General features: G+C 43.9%; 1 protein-coding gene across 1 annotated transcript in view; it reads left to right on the forward strand.

Moving 5' to 3' along the window:
* Nucleotides 1–18131, forward strand: part of LAMA2 (laminin subunit alpha 2) — a 619437-nt gene that overhangs the window by 566861 nt on the left and 34445 nt on the right. The window contains exons 51-52 of the mRNA XM_084827486.1: nucleotides 2233–2374; nucleotides 12492–12612. Of these exons, the coding sequence (XP_084683612.1) occupies nucleotides 2233–2374; nucleotides 12492–12612 (263 nt within the window). The remainder of the gene's footprint in view (nucleotides 1–2232; nucleotides 2375–12491; nucleotides 12613–18131) is intronic.

Genomic DNA, 18131 nt, shown 5'->3' on the forward strand with positions numbered 1-18131 from the left:
CCCACTTAGCACTACTTCCCGTGCACAAGCATTTACCCACTGAGAATCTGTAGCATCTTTCTCCCATTGAAAAAATCAGAGCCCCGCTGTGTCAAGCCTTCAAAATAGCTTACTTCCTGCTTTACCCCCTTTGAGAATCTGTAGCATCTTTTTCCCATTGAGAAAATTGGAGCCGTGCTGTTTCAAGCCTTCAGAATAGCGATGTCAGAGAATTCCGCCACGGATCCCAGGGAGGCCGAATTCCAGTGAATTTGCCCCCCCCCAGAATCCATGGTGGAATGGAGCAACCTGCCCCACCACCCCACGGAAGCTCCCCAGAACAGATCCTACCTTGCTGCGGCTCCGGCGGTGGCAGCTCCGGTGGCAGTGGCTCTCGCCGCTGCCGGGCTGTGACGGCAAATGGCGGCCGCTACACCGGCTGTCATTTGCGTCCCTTCACTGAGCCGTGATATACTACTTAAATATTTATGTAGCCTATCACAGCTCAGCGAAGGGACACAAATGGCGGCCGCTACGCTGGCCGCCATTTGCGTCCGCAGACCTGCGGATGCAACTGGCCGGCGGCTCTGCAGGGTCACTGTGGAGCCAGCCAGGGAGGATTCCGGGGAGAGGGACGGAGCGCCTCCCCCACACACACCGCGGATGCCACTTACAAAACAGGTAAGTGGTTTCAGACATCCCTACTTCAGAATAGCATACTTCCTCTTTTTTCCATTGAGAAAATCGTGCCGCACGGTTTCAAGCCTCCACAGCAGCACACTAGCTATCTAGCCTCCTTTTCCTGTTCACAATAGGGCAGTTTCATTCACAGAGTGGAAGAGAGGGTGTGGCCAGTAGTGGGAGCCTGCAGCGGCGGTATTTCACAGTATCGCTACTGCAATTAGGGATGTACGAAAATCACTTACCTTTCAGGGATTATGCTAATGGTGGGGGGGAGGCGTTCTGTCCCTCCCCCCGGAATCCTCGCCGGGGGGGGAGGCGCTCCATTCCTCCCCCCCCCCAGGAATCCTGGCTGGCCGGCTGTGCTCCGCAGCGATTCTGTGGAGCCGCCGGTTGGCTCCACCAGCAGCCGGACATCCGGCCGCTGGCTAGCAGGGATGCAAATGGCGGCGGCCATAGCCGCCGCCGTTTGCGTCCCTGCAGTCAGCCATGATGGGCTACATAAATGTTTACGTAGCCTATCACGGCTGATTTTAAAAAAACCACGCGTACGCAAATGGTGGCGGCCATGGCCGCCGCCATTTGCGTTCCTTATTTTGACACGTCTTAGTCTACGTAAACATTTATGTAGACTAAGACAGCGAAAATAAGGAGAACGCAAATAGCGTAGACGCTACGCTATTTGCGTTCCCCTTATTTTCGCCGTCTTAGTCTACATAAATGTTTACGTAGACTAAGACGTGTCAAAATAAGGAACGCAAATGGCGGCGGCCATGGCCGCCACCATTTGCGTACGCGCGTTTTTTGTTTTTTTGTTTTTAAGTCAGCCGTGATAGACTATGTAAAGATTTACGTAGCCTATCACAGTGTTTTGTTTTAAATCTAGCTGTGATAGTCTACGTAAATCTTTGCGTAGCCTATCATGGTTTTTTTGTTTTTAACCTGGAAATGGCGGTGGCAGCAGCCAGTCAGAAGACCGGCCGCCGGAGCCGCTGCCGCTGCTGCTGCCACCAGGAAGATCTACCCAAGGTAAGTCCCGTCTTGGGGGGGGCGGGCTGTTCCGCCACCAATTTCGGGGGGCCGAATGCGCTGGCATTCGGCCTCCCCGAGATCCGTGGCGGAACTTTCGTACATCCCTAACTGCAATACACTGAAAACTAAAGAATACACAGAAAGGAAGGAGAGGGGATGGGCCAATAATGGGAGTATGGACAGGGCAGAGAATAAACCTCTCTCATTCACTGAGCAGCATCTCTGCGGCTGATGATGTTCACTTCAACTGGTGGGGCTGCGCTGAACCACAAAGTAAGGTGGTTTAAAGTGCTCTTGTGTGACTTGTGAAAGCAGGTTTTTAGGTGGTATATACTCCACTTTTCTTGCTTTGTGTGCCGCTGATGGACCAAAGCCAATTTCTTAATATCCGGATAAAAGATGAAAATGCTTCTGCATTTATGCTTCCATGTAGATCTGGTCTGTGAGTATTTTCTCAAGAGAGAATGAAATAACTCTGCACATTTGAAATTTCTTGTTCAGGTCAAATTTATGTTAAACTTTCTCTTTATACTTCTGCAGCTAATATATCAGTTGTAGACATAGATTCCAATCAGGAAGAGAGCATATCAACAGTTTCTACAGGGAAGCACTTTGGCCTCAACCTGAAAGCCAACGAGCCAATATATTTTGGTGGACTACCAACACTGAGAGGAAACTTAAGGTATGGTACTTAAGACGTAGTCCACAGTGGGCATTCAAATAATGCTTATTATTTGAACTTGTTTAATAATCCAGGGAAGCAATAGATTTGCATAGAGAAAGGATACTTGTACCGTGTACCTTTATATTTGTATGTTTACATCTATTATGAGAAAATTACAGATACTCCTTTATGCTTTATGAATGTTGTTCATCAGAGCAGTTCCTATAGGCAGGCTGAGGCTCCCTGAAAGAAATTTCCTGTGGAAGGCAACAACACAGACAGCCTGCCCTCTCCTGATCCCTGCCCCCTATCCCCTGCTAACTTGGTCTTTCTCCCTGTCTGTAGTTCTGTTGAACAGGCCTAGCAGCCCTAACACACTGGGCCTACCAAGAGTTTATTTTGTACTGAGCCCTTTGTGTATGTTTTGTACAGGATCAGAGATTCAAATATGATTTTTAAAATTTATTCGTACCTGCTTAATATAATAAAATATCTTAAGGTGCAACCCTATGGGAATAGTCAGCCGCCTCCGAACTCGGAGGTGGCCAACTATCCGATGCAGGATGGTGGAGCACAGAGTCTCCTCTGCACTCCGGCTGCCCTGCATTTGTGGCTAGACTGCTTATTTCAGCTGTCTAGCCAGGACTCATTGGAGGGTGGGGGAGGCCGGACGATGCAGCGGGGAGGGGGCAGGGAGTCAGATTTCTGGGAACCGAGCTCGGAGTCCTCACTCTGAGCTCGGTTCCCGGAAACCAAAAAATTCTATGGCCGTCTAGATGCTGTCTCGGAGCCATAGGATTGCGCCCGTAATGTGTTGGATTTATTGCCCAACATGGCAATTGTTTAATTTATTTGAATTAAAGCATTCAATTCTTGTACATCTTTCTAACAAGCACCTCACTTGCTGTATTGTATCAGGGCAAAACTATATGAAACACCTCAACTAGGGCTGGGGAGAAAGAGTAATTTAGGGAGCAATCCTGTTGGGGTCGGCAGCCACCCCCAAACTGGGAGGCAACCGCCTATCCAATGCAGGGCAGGAGAAGAGTGGAGGGGATTTCATTTATGCATTTATGGCTAGACAGCCGATTTCGGCTGACTGGCTGTGGGACCTCGCAACGCGGGAAGTGGCAGCTGGACGACATGTAGGATGTGTTGTACTGGCATTTCCAACTTCCCTGCCCTGACATGCCCCCAGAAATGCCCCATTTTTACCGCTCCGCGCTCCTCTTCTGAGCAGAGAGCACAGGGCTATTCCGCACTGCCTACGAGGCAGGACGGGAGGGGGTAGAGATCGGTTCTCTCTAGGGAACCAACCTTAGACCGCGGGCTCTGAGATCAGTTCCCGGGAGCCAACCTATCCTATGGCCATCTAGCCACTGACTAGCGGCCATAGGATTGCTCCCTTAATGAAAAATTCATGACGTGGGCCCCTCCCACTACTTCATTTCTTCTAATCCTTTTGCTGATTCTTCAGTATGTTTACTTGGGAGTCTTATTTTTTTAATGTCCAAATATTTTTTTAAATTTTTCCTAGTGGTTCAGAGTTAAAAACAGGGTTGCCTGGAAAGACATACTTTGACTTTATACTTTTAACAAATCTTCAATGATTGCCCTTTCTCTGGAAAAGTATTTAAAATTGCATGTCTCAAATAAAATGAGCTGCTGGGTGATCTGCTCATGCTGTAGAAGTATGTGTTTTTCTGTAGATACTAAACTAACTCTCCAATATAATGGCCTGCTTTGCCCCTCAGTGAGTGGCAAAGGAGGCAGGCATTCCGAATTTCAAAAATTTCATTTCATTTATTACATTTCTATACTCCCCAGTAGCCAAAGGTCTTTGGATGGTTTACAAAGATTAAAATCCCCCCCAAATACAATATAGTAACATCATGAAACCATTTTCATAGAAGAATATAAAACAATTTTACACAATCAAAAATTGTGACAATAAAAATCCCAGAACCCATTAAAAGCCTTAGCATATGCTGTCAAAAGCCTGGGAGTAGAGCAAAGTCTAACCTAGCACAGAAAAGATGACAGTGTTGGGGGCCAGGCAGATCGCACTGGAGAGAGTGTTCCATAATCAGGGGGCCACCATAGAGAAGGCCCTCTGTTATAAAAAGCAACCTCAGAAAAGGGCTTTCTGTGTAGGGGTGTACGAAACCCCGCTTACCTGGCTCCGCCGGGTTCCGCTGGGGGGGGGGGAGGCGCTCTGTCCCTCCCCCTGGAATCCTTGCCAGGGGGGAGGAATCCTGGCCGGCCGGCTCTGCTCCGTGGGGATTCCACAGAGCCGCCAGCCGGCTCTGCCAGCAGCCGGACATCCGGCCGCTGGCTAGCAGGGACACAAATGGCGGCGGCCTTAGCTGCCGCCATTTGCGTCCCTGTATTCAGCCGTGATAGGCTACGTAAGTCTTTACGTAGCCTATCACGTCTGGGTTAAAAAAACAACAACAACACGTACGCCAATGGCGGTGGCTATGGCCGCCGCCATTAGCTTTCCTTATTTTTGGCCGTCTTAGTCTACGTAAATATTTACGTAGACTAAGACGGCAAAAATAAGGGGGAACACAAATAGCGTCTGGTACGCTATTTACGTTCTTCCTTATTTTCGCTGTCTTAGTCTACGTAAATATTTATGTAGATTAAGACGGCCAAAAATAAGGAACGCAAATGGCGGCGGCCATAGCCGCCACCATTTGCGTATGCATTGTTGTTGTTTTTTAACCCAGACGTGATAGGCTACATAAGTCTTTACGTAGCCTATCACGAATGGTGTGGGGGGGAAACAGACTGCAAATGGCGGCGGCAGCAGCCGGTCGGAAGACCAGCCACCACCTCCTCCGAAGCCGTTGCTGGAGCCGCCGCCGTCCGGAACATCCACCCCAGGTAAGTCTCGTCCCGGGGGGGATCCGCGGGGGGCGGGGGGGTGGCAGGCCGTTCCACCAGAGTTCTGGGGGCCGAATGCACTGGCATTCGGCCTCACCGAGATCCGTGGTGGAATTCTCTGACATCCCTATTTCTGTGGAAACAAAATAGTGGCTGCTCTGAGTCTCTTATTTTGTTGAAATATAGCCTAAACAAAACAGCTGATTTTCAGGTGGGTAAACTGGCTGAGAAATGGTTGTTGTCAATTTGGTAAACCCCTTAGTCTCATGTCTTTAAAGCCTGATGGTTGCTTTTCTTATGCAGAGTGCGACTAGGAGGGCACAATTTGCAGTGAAGGAGCTTTGGGTATGAAGAGGATGCTTAAACTGTCATCCACTGTGTTGTTTGCATTGGATAGTTGCCTCCCTGCATTCTCCACTCAGAGTTTGAGGTCTGACTGTTAAGTCAGCTTAGAGTGGACTTGATTTCACTGGATTTACTCTAAGTATGACTAAGTCTGGAACCAACCCATCATGTATACAATATGTTCCATATGTTTTCAGGTCTTCTTTAATACTGAAGGAGGAGAGTAGATGTTGCAATATAATAGATGTTTTAGGGCACAATCCTATGCATGCTTAGGCAGAAAAAAACTCCTACCACTCCCAGCAATCCCCAGCCAGCCACGTGCTGGCTGGGGATTGCTGGGAGTTGTAGGACTTTTTCTGGCTAAGCATGCATAGGATTACACTCTTAACTGTAATTAAATAAACTCTGGCGCCTTTGTTAAAGTTTACGTAAATATTTCTGCAATGAAAAGATCTCTGGACTATAAGTGCAGATACTGACACAGACAGCCCTACTGGATATATCATCTTCATCTTCAAGGAAGAATAATATATTCACCTTGTGAACATGCAGATAAATCTGGAGTGATGAGTTAACGGACTGCTGAAGAGCCAAACAAGTTTTGGTTGGTTAATAACACTGAGAATGCAGTTATTGCATTATTATGTTTTTACATGTGCTTTTTAGCTGTTCTAACCATAGGTGATTTTTAAAATAATAATAATAATAATAATAATAATAATAATAATAAAAAATTAGTACTACAGATTTAAAATGCCCAAAATGTATAACGTTAGCATACACCGATAGCTTAACATAAAACATGTAAGTGTATATATCACAGGAAAAACACAATGTCGTAACAGTTGCATCGCTGGATCAGACCAAAGGTTCCAGACTCTCTTCCAACAAGATGCCCCTGGAACTTCATAAGCAGAAGTTGCATTTAGCTGTCATTGCTAATATCTTTTAATGGGCCCATCCTCCATGAAATTGTCCAATCCTTGTTAAACCCATCTAAGCTAGCAGCTTCCAACTCATACCGTGCAAGTGAATTGTGTAAGTGGATTATGCATTGTGTGAAGAACGTTTGTCAGTCTTGAACACACTACCAATCAGCTTTATTGGGTGAGTTGGGGAATTATCAGAGAAGGGAAGAAATCCTTCTATGCAGTCTTTCCAAATGACTCATAACTTTACATTATCTCTGTTAAGTCCCCATTATTGGTCATCTTTTTTTTATGAGCTAGAAAGCCCCAAATGCTTCAGTCTTTCCTCCAGTAGGAAAGGTGCTCCAATCCTTTGCTCATAGGAAAATAGTGTTCAGTTGCCCCATAAGAGGATGCAGTCTATATGCCAATGTGAGTTTGTCCATAGACCTTCTTGACTTCAGTAGCTCTACATTTTGCCATAGTTGGTCACATGTCTAACTTCTTGTAATCCACCCTAGGAACCTGTTGAAGGGCAGGGTATAAATCCTTTAACTAAATAAATAAATACATGTCTGGCAGTAGTTAATCTGCTTTCACACATAAATGATAATTTGTTATGCAGTGCTGAAAGCACTTGTATGTTATTTCAGTTAGTTTGAAGACATAGTGTGGAGCCTCTCCTTCTCCATTCCCCAGCCAACGTGGTTTCCTTCCTGCATCCATATTAGTCATCTCCTTTGGTGGTTCCATATTAGCCACTGTGGTTAATATGGGCCCTTGGTGGACCCATATTAGCTGCAGTGAGCAGAAGGGCACAGTGGTTGTTCCGCTCCAATAGATGCTGGGATGTAGTGGCCCCACCCCACTGGTGGTCAAAGCTGAGAGCTAATACCATGGAGATGAGAAGTGAGAGAGCCCAGCAACCTCAGCTGTTCCTGTGGGAGGTCTTAGGTGTATCAGATTTGCAGCAAGTCCTTCTCTATGCTTTCCCCTCAGTTTGGCCCCTTCTCTGTGCATTGCCCCCTTTCTCTTCACCAAATGGACTGTCTGTCTTCTTCCCCATCAATAGGGAAGGTAGCACAGGAGTTAAGGGGACATGTTCAGGTGGCTGGAAGCTAGCACAGGCTGCCCATCCCCTCCTCCAGCCTAACATGCCTGACCTTCCTCAGGCAGGCTTGACCCTATGGAATGCACAGTAACATTAGCTTATAGGTAGGCTGACCATATTTCCTTGAGACAAAAATGGGATATTGGGATGACAAAAACGGGACGGGGTTATGTAATATTACATATTCATGAAAAAGTAAGATGATAACAAAAGTTTTATTAGAGAAAGAATCTCTGTGGGCAGAATGATGGTAGAAAAAACAGTAAGACTCACCCTCCTGGCTCCCACATGCTGATTGGGGCTTAGCGACCGCCTCTTGAATTCCTCGCCACTGCAGGCAAGCAAGGGGGTGGCGTCTGATCATCGCTAGCTAAAGAAGCCTGGTCCTGACTGGATAAAGTAAATGGAACTTCCTCTTTCGTCACACTAGTAGTTTTACTGCACACATTGATTAGCATAGAGCCTTATGATAAGCGTGTTCAGTTTTTTACAAAAAATTAAAAACCGGACAAAATTGACATTTATATTAAAACGACAGGATGGTCGGGAAATATGAAAAAAAAAAAACGATACTGTCCCATTTAAAATGGTACATATGGTCAGCCTACTTATAGGAGAGCCTTGGGGATAGGGCTGCTGTTGTTTACAGCCAGTATCAGGCTGGGGATGAAAAGAGTGGTCAAAGAAGACCTTGAGTCTCCCATGACATTGTGATGAGCTGTGAGGATCCTGTGCAACAGGCCTGCCTGGGCTATCTACATACAGAAGGTGGTTTTGCTGATAGTGTGTGTGTGTGTGTGTGTGTGTGTGTGCGCGCGCGCGCGCATGCGTGTATGTGGGTTTCCAAAGGTAGCTTATATTTGAACCAGTCTGAAAAATTGGTATCATTACAGGAACATTGTTTGCTATAAATATTATAATTTAAAATAAAATTATGTGTTTTTTTTCCTCTCTCTTTCTCTTTTCATTTTTATCCTAGTATGAAATCAAGGTAAAAGATATCACATTTAAATCAATACTTGCATGCTTTATGCTTTGCATGGGTTTAGCGCAGCTTGCAACAGGTGGCAAAGCAAAAAGCAATTTGTGTCTGCATTTGTTCCCAGCTGTTGCTCTGGGGCTGTTCATTTGGCAACAAATCCTGCTGCAGCAAATCAAGCTACTCCTAAGTGCTTAACGCAGTCTAGCCACACGCTGTGCACACACTTGCAGCAACAAATCCTTAGCTAGCATCTTCACACAGCTGTTTACATCTTGCTGTGTTGGGTTTTCTTTTTTTCTTTTAAATTAATTATATCAGGATCCTACTAGAAAAAGGCTGTATTTAAAAAAAAAACAACAACAACAACCAGTTAGTACTTCTACTCAGCGTGGAGCAAATTAGTGACTGAACATGTCTGGAAATCGTTGAGAATTGAGTGTCAATCTCAAAAGGTGATTTATTTATTTTCTAAGCAATTTTTTAAAAATGCTGTCTAACCCAGGCTTCCCTAACCTGGTGCCCATCAGATATGTTGGATGACAGCTCCTAGCATCCCCAGCCACTATGGCCAATGAGAGATGTAGTTCAATACAACTGGAGAATAGCAGGTTGAGGAAGGCTGTGCTGACCTCTCAGTGCAGGCTAGATGAATATCTCTTTCCACCATACACGTTTTCTGTGCATGTTCAGGGACATAAGAATCGTCTTATTGGATCTGACTAAAGTCCATCTAGTCCAGAAAACTGTTTCAACAGCAGCCAATGAAATGTCTGTGGATGTCCATAAGCAGTACATAATGGTGATCACCTTCCCCTGTTATTTGCCCCCAGTGTCCGGTATACGCTGCCTTTGTAGCTGAATGTTCCATGTAGCTATCCTAGCTAATAAGGTTTGGGTTACTCAGTACTGAACCTGGAATCTGAAATCCCCATTTAAACAGAGCTGAGTTCTAAAAACCAAAAAGATGATAAATGGATGGATATTTTGTCCATCACTTCAGACAAAACCACAGTCCTTTCCTGAGGATTATACAGATGGAGTTCATACAAAACTAGAATTTATGTTAAGATTGTCAGCCTAAGGGCAGGGGCTGCCTTATTATTGATCTTTGTAAAGTGCTCTCTGAGCCCTTTTCAGCTGAAGAGTGAGCTTTAAAAAAAGCTTTAGATGAGTGATTAAAGAATATCATGGCCTTTATGTAGAAGTAAACTCTGTAATATTTTAGAAACACTGAAATAAGAGTTTTGTGTACCTGCAAATTGCACGGTGACATAAAGGCTCACTCAATTCTTGCTATGGGAAATTTCATTTAAGTGGTGTTAGAAAATGAGATTGTCTTTGAGGCTCAAAGAATTCTGTGATTCTTTCCTCGGTGTTTTGCATGCGTGTGGTGTACACACATGTATATGGAAGAAGGACATGCAGAGAGAAGTTGATTCCCCCTTTCTCCTACAGCCCTTTTTCAAAATCCCCTTTGCCAAGCTGTTTACCATCCACATGGAGGGAGCATCCTCAAATCTTCTCCATAGCTTTCCCCCTATGGTTGAAAAAGGAATTTGGGGGGGATTATTATTTAGCTGGAAAATGTCAGGAAAGGAACGTTCAAGCACCCTTTCTTGGCAATTCTGTCTGCTGAGACACAACCCACCCCATCCTGCTTTGGGTTAAGAAAAACCACAGGGAAAAGAAGCTCAGAACTCTGGTTAACATGTAATTTTAGCCTCAATTGCCCTGAAACTCTGACAAGTTTTGTTTGGTGAAGCTGATATGCTCTAACAAATTACAGGTTGTTGAGGGTGCTGAAAAACTATGCTATGACAGAAATGTTAGAGGTGAAGGATAGGCATTTTCAAACTTGGAAAGAATTTGTATTCACAGTTCTCAGACGGTGTCCACAGGGAGATTATAGAAACTGTACCATGCATGTTACAGGACCATTGCATATCTTGAACTGGCAATGAAGTAGGATGGAAATCCCACACACACAAATACACAGAGACCTTTTAGTACAAACTTGCAAGTACTTGCAGCTTTTGAAATAGACATGCTATGCTTTGCTGAGATGGCTACATGGCAAAAAAAGCAATGACAAATCCACACACAAAAGCAATAAATGAATACGCAAGTTGTTATGCTATATGACCCTGTTATTGTGTTGTTAAGATGAAGATTTATAAAGAATGTCTGTGAACTGTGAATTTCTGTTTTCCATATCTAATACTCTTGTTTTAGGCTCTTACTTTCATAAGCACTTTTCCCTTGGTTGGTAAGTTGGCCAGATTGTATCCATATCTCAAGTCACCAAGTTTTTATGTCCATTGACTGTTAACATGGATCAGACAGTTAATTACAAGCTTCACAAAGGCTACTGATTAAAAAAAAAAAAAAAGGTCAACCCTTATGAAACAGCTGCCTCAAAGCCAGAAGAGTGGTGAAAAAATACGATTATTCCTATGCTATCTTTCTGGCAGATCACTGAAGCTAAAGTTTTTGCTATTCAAGTCTACAATTCCTTTACACAGGAAAAGCTTTGCATTTCCTCTAGACTAGGGACATCATAGAAATCTGCAATAGAACCAAACGAGTTGAGATTTTTATGAATCCTACCCATGGATTCTGGAGCGGACTTGCTTTCCCCCGTCAGGCAAATTCCATGGATTTGTGGACCATTTTTCTAACCTTCGGGAATTTCGCACAACTTTCGTCATGGAAAAATATGCAATTAAAAACCCCCAGCCAAAATGTGCATTTCCCCCATAGGCTAAAGCATGAAAATATGCATTTGTGGGGATTGCGCATTTAGGAGGAATTTGCACATTTTTGCACATGTGAATTTGCGCAAATTCGGAAAGAAAAAACTGATTCCGTTGATGGGTGGACAAAAGAACAAAAGGTGCCTGACAACCCGTGAAACACAGATGGAATGGATTTTACACAATCCATACATCCCTACTCTAGACTACTACTGTTTTTGTCTTGTGAGCAACATGGTTACCAATCAGACCCAAGCAAACAAATGTGGAGATTTATTTGCTGAAATATGCATTAACATTAATAATGGTTTTAAATAAGGAGAAGATAGTCTTTCATTTCATACTAGCATACTGGCTTTCCCTGAAAAAGAACAATTTTGAATGGAAATATTCAAGTGTCAGAAAAATAGGTATGGAGATCTTAGAAGATGGAAGGCAAACGTTTATGTGCAGTGCCTCTATCCAGAAAAAGTTATTCATGAATAACTTAGTCATGGTAATCCCACAGGCACAATTTTGCCCCTTTTTTTTGGACAGCATATATTTCCTCAAATGCTCATGCAAGAAGTTATGCAACAGTTCACATAGTGCTATCATAGTTCTCATGCTTCTACTTATACAAGAATTTACTGAAGTTCTTGCCAAGCAGAAAAATGTATTTTGGAGTATTTTAACTTTTCAAGGTGTAAACAGGTCTTCCATAAGCAAAAGCCACCTTCCATGCATGAAAGAAGACTTCTACTTGCAGAAAGTCACCTTTGGTTCCAACCTATTACACCTGTAGCTCAGCCATGAAGAGAAAGAAGCAAATGAGTTGACTGGACCATGTATCTTCCTGATTTGTTAAAAGTAAGGGTTGTAAAAATATGCCCCCATACTTGTTGGACTTGGCATCAGAAAGATTCATAGTCCGCTGGTCCACAGGTTAATTTCCTCCATGTGGTTGCAGTTGTTGTTCCCATTGCAATGGGTTTCTTGGATGTAAGTGTGTCAAATGTTGTCTGGATTGGGTCCAGTGTATTTAAAGCAGTCATATGGAAAACTGTTTTAGCCCTTCTGTGATTATATGCATACTACTGTGCTTACTAGTATCAAAGAACTGGTTTAACTTGAGAGTGAATCTGCTTTAATCTTATATTTACAGGCCTGAAGTCAACATAAATAAATATGCAGGTTGCCTCAAGGATATTGAAATTTCCCGGACACCATACAATCTTCTGAGCAGTCCTGATTTTGTTGGCATTACAAAAGGGTGTACGCTGGAGGTTAGTTAGTCTGTTTTTTATGTTCCCTTGAATGACCTACGAATGATCACTGGTCACTATCAACAAACAGCTTGTTCATAACTTGTAGTGAGCAAACTCATGAGAAAGGAAGAACTTACGATGTTACATATCTTTGTATAAAAAACATTTGATCCTCTACTATCATGCTTGGAGAATGCTACTGCTTTTTTACCTGCAGCTCCTCTTTTTACAAGTCTAAGGGTGCAATCCTATCGGGATAGGTGTCCACCTTCGAACTCGGAGGCGACCACCTATCCAATCCAGGGCAGGAGCAGCGCAGAAGGGATCTTCCCGTCCACGCTTCAGTCACCCTGCATTCACAGCTAGACAGCCAATTTCATCTGTCTAGCCACAGGAAGTCAGGCTGGGGGGGGGATGCCGGATGATGCATAGGAAGGGTCGGAAAGGCACATCCGCCCTCCCCACCCCGCCCCCAGGAATGCCCCGTTTTCACTGCTCCATACTCCTCTTATGAGCGCGGAGTGCCAAGCCAATCTGCGCTGCCTACGAGGCAGTGTGGGAGGGAGTGGAGGTTGGTTCTCAGGGAACCGACCTATCCTATGGCCATCTAGCTGCTGACTAGCGGCCATAGGATTGTACCCTTAATTACTTACTTCCCTAGGGACAGGGAGAAATTTATTTAGTTCTCATTTTAGTGCAAACTTACCTAATTTCATGCTTTTGAACTGAAGTTATCTTTTGAAATACGCACTTCTCTAAAAATTAAAATGGAGGTCTACAGTCAAAATGTGCATACACAAATGCATGTATTATTTATTATTTATTTATTTATTACATTAATATCCTGCCTTTTTCCTCCAAGGAACTCAAGGCAGCATACATAATTCTCCTCCTCCTCCATTTTATCCTCACAACAACAACCCTGTGAGGTAGGTTGGGCTGAGAGTCTGTGACTGGCCCAAAGTCACCCAGTGAGCTTCCATGGCTGAGTGGGGACTAGAACCCGGATCTCGCGACTCCCAGTCCAGCACTCTAGCCACTATATAACATTCAAAAATGCATTATATTAGGAAAATTGCTTGCAAAAATGTGTATATTAGGCAAAAATGCAATATTAAATGTGCACAAAAATCCTTATGCATGTTCATGCAATTAAAAAAAAGTCTTAACGTTTGAACTGAACTGAACTGAACTTAAGATTCACCATAGGAACCTGGAATGTAAGATCTATGAGCCAGGGCAAGTTGGATGTGGTTATTGGGGAGATGTCAAGATTAAATATAGACATTTTGGGTGTCAGTGAACTGAAATGGACTGGAATGGGCCATTTCACATCAAATGACCACCAGATCTACCACTGGGACAAGAGAACCACAGAAGAAATGGAGTAGCCTTCATAATTAATAATAAAGTGGCTAAAGCAGTGCTTGGATACAATCCAAAAAATGACAGAATGAACTCAATTCGAATTCAGGGTAAGCCATTTAACATCACAGTGATCCAAATATACGCCCCAACCACAGATGCTGAAGAAGCAGAAGTAGATCAGTTCTATGAGGATCTGCAGCACCTACTGGATAATACACCAAAAAGAGATGTTATTTTCATTACAGGAGACTGGAATGCTAAGGTGGGTAGTCAAACGACACCTGGAATTACAGGCAAGCATGGTCTGGGAGAACAAAATGAAGCGGGACATAGGCTGATAGAATTTTGCCAAGACAACTCACTGTGCATAAAAAACACTCTCTTCCAACAACCTAAGGGACGACTTTATACATGGACTTCACCATATGGTCAACATCAAAATCAGATCGACTACATCCTTTGTAGCCAAACGTGGCAGACATCTATGCAGTCGGTAAAAACAAGACCTGGAGCTGATCGTAGTTCAGATCACGAATTCCTTATTGCACAAATTAGAATCAGACTAAAGAGAATAGGGAAGACCACAGATCAGTTAGATATGAGCTCACTAATATTCCTAATGAATATGCAGTGGAGGTGAAGAATAGATTTAAGGGACTAGATTTAGTAGATAGGATCCCAGAAGAACTATGGACAGAAGTTCGCAACATTGTTCAGGAGGTGGCAACAAAAAACGTCCCAAAGAAAAAGAAAACCAAGAAGGCAAGATGGCTGTCTTCTGAGACACTGGAAGTAGCCCAAGAAAGAAGGAAAGCAAAAGGCAACAGAGATAGGGGGGATATGCCCAATTAAATGCAAAATTCCAGAGGTTAGCCAGAAGAGATAAGGAATTATTTTTAAACAAGCAATGTGCGGAAGTCAAAGAAGATAATAGAATAGGAAGGACAAGAGACCTCTTCCAGAAAATTAGAAACATCGGAGGTAAATTCCAGGCAAAAATGGGTATGATCAAAAACAAAGATGGCAAGGACCTAACAGAAGCAGAAGAGATCAAGAAAAGGTGGCAAGAATATACGGAAGATCTGTATAGGAAGGATAATAATATCAGGGATAGATTTGACGGTGTGGTCAGTGAGCTAGAGCCAGACATCCTGAAGAGTGAGGTTGAATGGGCCTTAAGAAGCATTGCTAATAACAAGGCAGCAGGAGATGACGGTATCCCAGCTGAACTGTTTAAAATCTTGCAAGATGATGCTGTCAAGGTGAAGCATGCCATATGCCAGCAAATTTGGAAAACACAAGAATGGCCAACAGATTGGAAAAGATCAACTTATATCCCCATACCAAAAAAGGGAAGCAACAAAGAATGTTCAAACTATCGAACAGTGGCACTTATTTCACATGTCAGGAAGGTAATGCTCAAGATCTTGCAAGGTAGACTCCAGCAATTCATGGAACAAGAATTGCCAGATGTACAAGCTGGGTTTAGAAAAGGCAGAGGAACTAGAGACCAAATTGCCAATATCCGCTGGATAATGGAGAAAGCCAGGGAGTTTCGGAAAAACATCTATTTCTGTTTTATTGACTATTTTAAAGCCTTTGACTGTGTGGTTCATAACAAATTGTGACAAGTTCTTGGTGGTATAGGAATACCAAGTCAACTTGTCTGCCTCCTGAGGAATCTGTATAACGACCAAGTAGCAACGGTAAGAACAGACCACGGAACAATGGACTGGTTTAAGATTGGGAAAGGATTACGGCAGGCTTGTATACTCTCACCCTACCTATTCAACCTGTACGCAGAACACATCATGCGACGTGCTGGGCTTGATGAAGCCAAGGCTGGAGTTAAAATCGCTGGAAGAAACATTAACAATCTCCGATATGCAGATGATACCACTTTGATGGCTGAAAGCAAGGAGGAGCTGAGGAACCTCATGACAAAGGTAAAAGAAGAAAGTGCAAAAGCTGGGTTGCAGTTAAACCTCAAAAAACCCAAATTTATGGCAACCAGCTTGATTGATAACTGGCAAATAGAGGGAGAAAACGTGGAACCAGTGACAGACTTTGTCTTTCTAGGCGCAAAGATTACTGCAGACGCGGCCTGCAGCCAGGAAATCAGAAGACGTTTACTTCTTGGGAGGAGAGCAATGACAAATCGTGATAAAATAGTTAAGAGCAGAGACGTCACACTGACAACAAAGGTCCGCATAGTTCAAGCAATGGTATTCCCCATAGTAACCTATGGCTGCGAGAGCTGGACCATAAGGAAGGCTGAGCAAAGGAAGATAGATGCTTTTGAACTGTGGTACCGGAGGAAAATTCTGAGAGTGCCTTGGACTGCAAGAAGATCAAACCAGTCCATACTCCAGGAAATAAAGCCAGACTGCTCACTTAAGGGAATGATATTAAAGGCAGAACTGAAGTACTTTGGCCACATAATGAGAAGACAGACAGGATACCCTGGAGAAGATGCTGATGCTAGGGAAAGTGGAAGGCAAAAGGAAGAGGGGCCGACCAAGGGCAAGGTGGATGGATGATATTCTGGAGGTGACGGACTCAACCTTGGGGGAGCTGGGGGTGGCGACGGCCGACAGGAAGCTCTGGCGTGGGCTGGTCCATGCAGTCACGAAGAGTCAGAACCAACTGAACGAATAAACAACAACAACAAAGTTAAGATTGCAAAAAACAAGAAACTGAGGGAAACCGAAATCGATAGATCCATCCACCCCTCCTTCCACAATGGCAAGCTGCTTCTGCATGCTGATTCTCTTCCCCTGAACATAATGACTAGCACTACATGCCATGTGGTGAGTCTCCATGACAGTGATAGATGCTTTCAGAAACATCCATTGCTGGTGAGGAAACTGATCACATGATTAGAGGTTTGGCGCAACAAGCTGTTCTATATATTATGACACAGTGGCCATGCCATGACAAAGTGGCTTGCCATAGGATAAGCTTTACAAAGAGGCAGGTCCTATGAGCGACCAAGAAATAGTTAAACTGATGTATTACAGGGAAAACCAGAAGGTAGAATCTTTCAAACTTTGCTCCAGGGCGAGTCCAGTTCATTGCAGAGGGCTGGAAAGGAGCAGTCCTTGGCAGATTGTGCTTAGAACAGCTCCTAAACATCATCTGTAATGGTGTACACATTGGCTGTGCTTAAGCAATTGCACATAAAAATGGTGATTCATTATGCAGTGACATATAGCACCTCTTCAGTTCACTCTAATATCTCCCAGTGTGGGAAGCAGGAGAGCCAGAGTGCAATGCATGCCTTATTTATGAGTTGGGCTCAGCAAGACATGCTGAAGTGCTGACCCCAGATAATAAAGCAATGACAAGTAATGGAGCCTAATGCATGAGTGGATTGGTTTTAAAGTGCAAGCGGACCACACGGTGGGGAAATGCCAGGTTTAAATAACCATGAAGTGTTGGTTTTAAAGTAGAATCCTTTTCAAATTTAGCATCATAACTGAAGCTCACTTTCCATATTTGGACTATCCATAAAGTATGTGACACAGTGGGGCAGGAAAGAGCACAGTTCTGACAAAGAAGGAATTTCGTATTAATTAAAAGGGGGACAGGTTGTGATGGGGAGATGAAAGGCGTTTAAAGTTTAGGTGAAGCTCTGGAGGTGCTGAATTGGTTCTTGGAAGGACAGAATAAGGGCCAGTAAACTGAAATTCAGTACTACTAAGATGGACATGCTCGTTATAAGTGGTTCATCTGACACAGGAGATGGTGTTTGCCCTCTTTTGGATGGGGTTGCACTCTCCCAAAGGATTGCAACATTTGCAGTCTTGGGATGTTATTACATCCAGCCTGATCTTTAGAGACCAAGTGGCCTCAATGGCACGAAGTACCCTTCACCACCTAAGGACGGTTCCTGGAAAGCGACAGACTGGCCACAGTTATTCATATGCTGATAGTCTCCTGTTTGGATTACTGCAGAGTTTTGCATGTGGGGCTGCTCAGTTCAGAACATTTAGTTTGCACAAAATATGGCAGCTAGGTTACGAACTGGGGCCAAGGGCATGGAGCACATCTTGCCAGTTTCCAAACAACTACACTGGCTCCAGGCCCATTTCCAGGCCTAAGTCAAGGTGCTGGTTTTAATCTTTAACGCCCTAGACAAGTTAGGACCTGGGTATCTTCCATTTCCT

This window comes from Heloderma suspectum, chromosome 1 (assembly GCF_057233095.1).
Source record: "Heloderma suspectum isolate Gila_16-S chromosome 1, 16-S_ref, whole genome shotgun sequence".
Lineage (NCBI taxonomy): Eukaryota > Metazoa > Chordata > Lepidosauria > Squamata > Helodermatidae > Heloderma > Heloderma suspectum.